Source organism: Triticum aestivum, chromosome 3A, assembly GCF_018294505.1.
Source record: "Triticum aestivum cultivar Chinese Spring chromosome 3A, IWGSC CS RefSeq v2.1, whole genome shotgun sequence".
Classification (NCBI taxonomy): Eukaryota; Viridiplantae; Streptophyta; class Magnoliopsida; order Poales; family Poaceae; genus Triticum; species Triticum aestivum.
Window position 1 is genome coordinate 527,184,503 of NC_057800.1, and position 7,353 is coordinate 527,191,855.

At 50.7% G+C, this 7,353-nt stretch overlaps 1 protein-coding gene across 1 annotated transcript; it reads left to right on the forward strand.

Annotated features, from left to right (window-relative positions):
- Positions 1–523: 523 nt before the first annotated feature.
- LOC123062040 (inorganic pyrophosphatase 1) lies at positions 524–1,844 on the forward strand. Its single transcript, XM_044485346.1, has one exon. The coding sequence runs from the start codon at positions 762–764 to the stop codon at positions 1,587–1,589; it is 828 nt and encodes a 275-aa protein (XP_044341281.1). The 5' UTR covers positions 524–761; the 3' UTR covers positions 1,590–1,844.
- The last annotated feature ends 5,509 nt before the right edge of the window (positions 1,845–7,353 follow it).

The following is a 7,353-nucleotide window of genomic DNA, read 5'->3' on the forward strand; positions in this document are numbered from 1 at the left end:
TGATGCGCATTCAGTGGGAGGAGACGTTCCCGTCGACGACGAGGCGCCTACGGCGACTTCGTAAATGTCAAGATGATATGCCGGCTCAGTCTTTTGGAGGTGCTCATAGAGATAGGGTATGTGTGTGTGCGTTCGTAGGGATAAGTGTATGCGCGTGTATATGAGCGCCTGTGTTTGTACTGATGTTCAAAAAAGTTAAAAAATCTTGTACCATCTAGGCTCGAAAGTATTTTGTGACTAAGTATTTCATGACTTTCCCGAATGCGCGAACACAGCAGCCGCGAGCCAGAAGACCGGCGCGCGAAAGCACACCACGGCGGCACGAGAGAGGATATTCCCCTGGCCACATGCAGGAGCCCCTATAACCGTATCATGTTCACGGCCACACCACGAGAAGCCACCTCGCGTCTTCTTGCCGCGGGAGGCAAAGACGCGAACGCGCATATGCCACGGCATAAACTACAATAAAACCGAATCAAAGCCAAACCAGACCTGATTCACACAGCGCGCCTCCCGGAAAGGGCGCAACGCACCGGAGCAAGTCCGATCCGATGCCTGCCCCTATTCCCTAGGCATCTCGTAATATTCCCTCGGCATCTTTCCCGCCTCCCCGTCCCGGGCCAGTATATAGCCCCGCGCCCGCCTCCACGCCCTTTCCTCGTCAAGACCACTCGAGGCAGCCCGCAAACACGCACGCCAGCACGCACGCTCGCACGCCACTCCATCCAAAGTCCAGGAAGAAGGAGCGTACGTCCGTCGGGATGGCCGGCGTCGTGGTGGTGTTCGACTTCGACAAGACCATCATCGACGTCGACAGCGACAACTGGGTCGTCGACGGCCTGGGGGCCACCGACCTCTTCGACCGCCTGCTGCCCACCATGCCGTGGAACACCCTCATCGACACCGTCATGGGGGAGCTGCACGCGCAGGGGAAGACCCTCCGCGACGTCGCCGACGTGCTCCGGGCCGCGCCCATCGACCCGCACGTCGTCGCCGCCATCCGGGCCGCCTACAGCCTCGGCTGCGACCTCCGGGTCCTCAGCGACGCCAACCACTTCTTCATCGAGGCCGTCCTCGACCACCACGGCCTCCGGGGCTGCTTCTCCGAGATCAACACCAACCCCAGCCGCGTCGACGCCGACGGCCGCCTCCGCATCGCGCCGCACCACGACTTCCACGCCGCCCCGCACGGCTGCGGCCTCGGCACATGCCCGCCCAACATGTGCAAGGGCCAGGTGCTCGACCGCATCCGCGCCTCCGCCGCCGCGGCGGACGGCGGCAGGAAGCGCTTCATCTACCTCGGCGACGGCCGCGGCGACTACTGCCCGTCCCTGCGGCTCGCCAGGGAGGACTTCATGATGCCGCGCAAGGGCTTCCCCGTGTGGGACCTCATCTGCGAGAACCCCGGCCTGCTCCAGGCCGAGGTGCACCCATGGAGCGACGGCAAGGACATGGAGGAGACGCTGCTGCGGCTCGTCAGCCGGGTGCTCGTCGAGGAGAGCACGCTGCTGCCGCTCGACTGCAAGCTCGAGTCGCTGCCGGTGACCGTCCAGGACGGCATGCCCATGCCGCTCGGCGTCAAGAACTGATCCGCCCAACCCTGCTGCATTACGATTAATTTGGGGATCGATACCTTGTCTTCTGATTTGCTTGCCTGATATGCTGGCGTGTAGTGCGTACGAGTTTGGGTAGGGCGTCGGTGGAAACTAATTAAGGGTGAGGAGTTCGAGCGCCAATGGCGAACTCGATAGTAGTATTGACTAATTTGTGCGTGTCGTCCTTGTGCCGCCTGGCAATGGTGAAGGCTCGCTGTATCCCATCTATCTATTGATTTGATGAAAGAATACATGAGTTGATGCGACGAAAGTCAATTTCGGCTGATCGATATTGTCTCAAGCATGATGCCCCTTCTACTACTTGGATATTCCAACATTTTCTTCTTTCATAAGTACTCACTCCGTCCCAAAATTCTTATCTTAAATTTGTCTAACATACTCCTTAATAAGTTCCTAGTTGTATGCAAATATAAGAAGCTCGGAAGGGGCAAACAAATTGGAGTAAAATCACGTATTTGTCAAGCCACCCATCGTTTATATCTTTTTTTTTTGCGGGAAACACATCATCTATATCTATATCAATGTAAAAAGACTCAAAGAGGTAGATGCATTAATCCCGATCATTAAATCATGTTAATCCAACGATCTAGATTGCTTCAATGTCGAGCGCTCAACACATTTGGCATGCAGTTAATTTCATGCCAAAAATAATGCTAATCACATAATAACACGCAAATAATATCCTACTTCCAAATTAACGTGCATTGCACGTATACATTGATTAGTTGAAACATATTTGATAGCTTACCACATGTGTCACATGGTTCCAGCCAACACATCTAGCAGCAATTTCGCTAGTCTTTCAGAAGCTGGCTTGTCATTGACGGACAACTTTGCATGTTTGATTCCATCCTAACAGTTTGACTCATAAATTTGGGGCCACAATATATGACGAACGTTTGTTAGGAGGTGTTGATATATGAGAACGTTTTAGAAGTCCAATTTAGTTGTATGAGGTTGAGACATTTCTTCAGAGATACATGAAATTTTCTGAAAAGAAGAAAAAAATTGCATAAAGAATGCGCACAATTTGCCATCTCCTATCAAATAAAGTTGCAAAAAAACGTTCGCTTGACATCCTCTCCCAACTGACGTTCGCCGAGTTATCATTTTGGTGGATTTGTAGCATACGAAAATGACAATTGTTTTGTGGTCACAAATTGATGAACCTCCGTGCACAACCGAAGGCATATATCCTCATACTTGCCACGTCTTTGTTTACTATTGATCCGGTCGCCGTCATAGGCACTTTTTTTTTTTGGCAGTTATAAAGAGTACTACGTCCAACCGTGCACATGTGAATTTGTGCATTTGTGGTCGTGTGCATTTGCCATCAAGCATCATTTATAAAGTTTTTTTCCCTATTTTGCGGGAGAATTATCATCAGTTAAAAGACGGTGTAAGATAGTGAGCCTTTTTGGCCCAACGTGTCTCAGGCTGCAAGAAACCGTGGCGTTTGCTTTTTTCTGCAACCTGCTAGTGCTGAATCTTGTTCCAGGGAGAAGGGCAGACATTATTGCGCGGCCGCCAACATATCCTGGCGAATCGTGCGCCCGTGAAACTGAAAGGGATATTCCACTGCAAGTTCGCTACAAGGTCCCGTGTCACCAAAATTTTAGGCACATATTCCTGGGATATGCCCTCATCGATCCACGGGACAGCTGCCGACCTGAATCCACCGGAGCCACGGAATACAAAGCCGGTCACGTAAGAAACATGTTGATTCTGACCGACGGCGACGGGGATTGACCGACGGCGACGGGGATTGTTAGGGACAAGCAAGGGGAAGGATCGATCTAGTATTTCCCTCGGTGGCAACATAGTCGGGATACAAGTTTGATTACAAGAATAGATAGGTAAAGGAAGAACTAGGGTTCGTGCCGCCGCCGGGTTCGTGATCCACTGGATGAAAGGAAAACTGGGAGCAGTGCCTTAAGTAGTAGGAGCTGTTGGGCTGGGCTGGTTGTGCCATTCTGGGCCGAAGTAGCACTGGTTGCTGTGTCGGGCGCGGCTGGGCCGAGCCCGGTCCTCGTTGACAGGTGGGGCCGAGCCGCCAGGGGCGCTAACATCCCCTCCTCCTTGAGACGAGGCTTGTCCCCAAGTCTTCGCATGGGGGAAACGAGCTTGGAACGCCTGTCTGTCTTCCCAGGTGGTGTCGAGCGATGCGCCCGCCGACCACTGCACTTGAAACATGTCCCCGTTCTTCTTGCGCCACCTTGATTGAAGAATCTTGATCGGGATCGCCGTATCGCCTGTGTCTGATGGCAGGGTTGGAGATGCCGTTGTGCCGGGGAGCAGCGCATGTCGAAGTTGAGAAACGTGGAAGACAACATGATGCAGAGCATCCTATAGACATCACCATGTCAAGAGTCCATTTGGCAAGTGACGCGTGCCACATCTACTTCATACATATAAAGGTGAATCATCTCTTTTACATGTGTCCACTTGTACCTCTCAAGGATGGTATACTACTTGACCCCTCTCCCGTATGCATACATAGATATGAGCGGAGCTACACATTCATCGAGGAGGAGTCTAAGAAGAAGAGAACATCTACACCATCCAAGAGGGAAGCTTGGAAGCGGAGAAGGAAGCGCCAAGAAGAAGGCAGAAGCTCCCAGGCAACCCCGTGCGCACGGGCCCCTCTGACCCCGTGCCCACGGGCCTCCCAGGCTGGCGGTCCTGAAGCCCCCGTGCACACGGGCATGTACCGTGCCCACGGGCCTCATGGACCCCGTGCGCACGGGCCCTTGCGTCAGATCTCTGGATACCCCGTGCGCACGGGCTCCACTTACCCCGTACGCACGGGGCCCCCTGTGTGTTGCTGCGGGCTTTGCCCATGTAATCCCCATTTCGCCCCTGCTTACCCCTTCATCCCTTGGACCTATATATACTCCTTCATCTCCTTCATTTAGACTTAGCTAAGAATAGATCTAAAAGGTAGAGCTTAGCTCATGTATCTCCCCTTGTGGGATTCCTCTTGAGAGAGAGACACTCCATTGGAGTTTAAGGCCTCCATTGGAGAAGATCCCTAGTGGATGAAGACCCCCTTGTGGGAAGGATCTATCTAGATCATCAAGCCCTCATCTCCTTCATAGGATTTGGGATGAACTCTACCATGTATCTCATTTCTCTTTGATTGTTCATGTACCTTGTGGATCTTGTGTGTTTGATTGTCTAGTGGATGTGTGATTGGACTTGTTCTTGAGTGTTCCTCTTGTTTTCCCTCTTGTGTTCATCTTGTTCTTGGGGATTCCCCCTCCAATTCGTGAAAGATCTCCACTTAGGGTTCCACCCTATATCATTTGGTATCATGAGCCAAGGTTTCTCACGAAATTGGAGCCCCCCTCTTTGTTTTCTAGCCTAGTTTTGTTGATTTCGTCCTAATTTCGAAAATTCCCCACCAAAAATAGCCCCAATTTTTTTGTGATTTGTTGGTTTTGATGATGTTTTGTTGGATTTGACCCATGGATTTGCTTGGTTTCAAGTGGATCTAGCTTTCCCCCATCTTTTCCCCACCATCCATCCCCAAAATCTCCCCAATTTTGCCCAAGAAATCTCCATTTTCCGCCACGAAATCGAGAAATTTCCGCCCACCCCATGCCCACGGACCCCAGACCCCGTGCGCACGGGACCGCCCCCAGGACAGCTGCGAGTGCTTCTCCGTTTCGGCCATAACTTCCACATCCGGAGTCCGATTTTCGCGTTCTTTAGCTCATTGAGTAGCTATTGACATCCCCCATCCACCTAGATAGGTTCCATCACCATTTGACTCCATCAAAATTTTCACATTTCGGCATCTTTGCCTAGGGCTCCCACCACAACCTCCGCATAACCACCATAAACTTCCGCAACCTAACCAATTTTGTTCCTTATAGCATTTGTGGTTGTTTGAGTAGCGATTCGAGTCTCCTAAGGTGTTTTGGCTACTTAGGGACGATTGTTTCTTGACCACCACCACCACCACCATAACTCCCGCATAGGCTTACACCATACACTTCTTCCACCCCAACTTAACCCAATTTTGTTTGTGTTGTGAGTTGTGTCTCCTAAGGTGTTTCGGCTACTTAGGGACCAAGCTTCCAACTCCGACACCGTGTGTAGTCCACCACCTTACCCTCCTCTTCCGCATTGCCTACTCGCATAACCCATCATTGCATTTCGCAATTCCCATTGAGCTTCCGCAACACCACCACCGCATCCCGCTACCACCATTCAACTTTTGTCCGTGAGATTTTGAGTTCGCGGTTTTTACCGTTTCCTAAGGTGTTTCGGCTACTTAGGAACGAGTCTCCATCATCTTGGTATCTACATCAAGAACACCGCCACTCACCATCTTCAAGGACGGTAACCTCGACGACACCATTGTACATTCCCCTTGCAATTGCATTGATAACCCCTAGCCCCTTTTGCGTCACTTGCCTATCGAGACTAGCCATTTGAGTATTGTCGGCAACGTTACTTGTGCACATTAGTGATCTACGCCTTCCATTGCATACATACCATACCATATTCACAATTGCTATCTTGGTTTGTTCCCGCATATACACAATTGCTATCTTGGTTTGTGCATTTCGCATAGTGGCCATAAAAAAAGAGAGCAAAGAGCTTGTAAGCAAGTGCCATGGCATCATACCACATTGCGCATAAGATTGTCATATCCGATCATCTTGGATCACCTTGAGAAGAACAACGGGAACATCACACACATATCATACTTGGGATAGAAAGCTCATACATTTTGCATCTTATAGGTTGTGCACAAGTGTCGTATCCGCCTATTGAGCAATCGTGCTAGCGTCTCTCCTGAGTTGTGCAACACGAGTGTTTTCCGTGGATTCCACATTTTGAGCTCATCCTTGGTTGCACGACCCCATTTATCTATCCGTGTGTGTGTTTCCATGTACCACATATTGCTATTGGTTTACTTGTTTCACTTGCGAATTTGTGAATCTTTTCCAACATTATTGACTCTTGCTAACACTTTGCATCAAATTTTTGTGCCACTATCCTCACCGAGCTCCACCATAAGTTTGACTTGATAGGTGTGAGTGAACAAGTCTGGTACCAATTCCACTATTCTTTCATCTCACATTGAGTGATATGAGATACATCCTCAACTTTGGGAAAAGGTAGCTTGGTATTGTTTATCTCATTTCCTACTCACCTTTGCTCGAGTTTGTGATGGATAGGCAAGGCATTTCACCTCCGGTCTACAACCACGACAACGAGTTCGATGTTATGAAGAACGTCATCGACGCCAAGATGGACAAGCACATGGAGGAGCTCAAGGTCCTCATCAAGAACGGCAAACGGTCTTCCCCATCTTCGAGAAGACGCTCAAGTGCAAAGACTTTCGTGCTACCATCTCCGGCAAGTACACACAAGCATCGACATCGACAAGACCATGAAGAGCGACCTACTGGACGAGAGTTGGCTTCTCTGTCACCCCCGTGCACACGGGCCCTCGACCCCCGTGCACACGGCCTCCAGCACCCTCGTGCGCACGAGCCATACAGTACAGCAACATCGACTACACAGCTACGGCTTCTTCAACACCTTTGGCATCTTCGCCAAGTGACTTCAAGGCATCTTCGCCTACGGATATACGGCATCTTCGCCCACAAGCACCTCAAGAGAAGCTCCCCAAGCTCAAGTCCGCGACTTCCACGAGCTACTACGACCTTGACACCAACCACAAGATTCCTTTCTATGGGACTCAAGAACCCGAGGAGTA

Excerpts from the sequence above, each read along its gene's own strand:
- LOC123062040 (XM_044485346.1), top strand. The coding sequence starts at position 762 with ATGGCCGGCGTCGTGGTGGTGTTCGACTTCGACAAGACCATCATCGAC.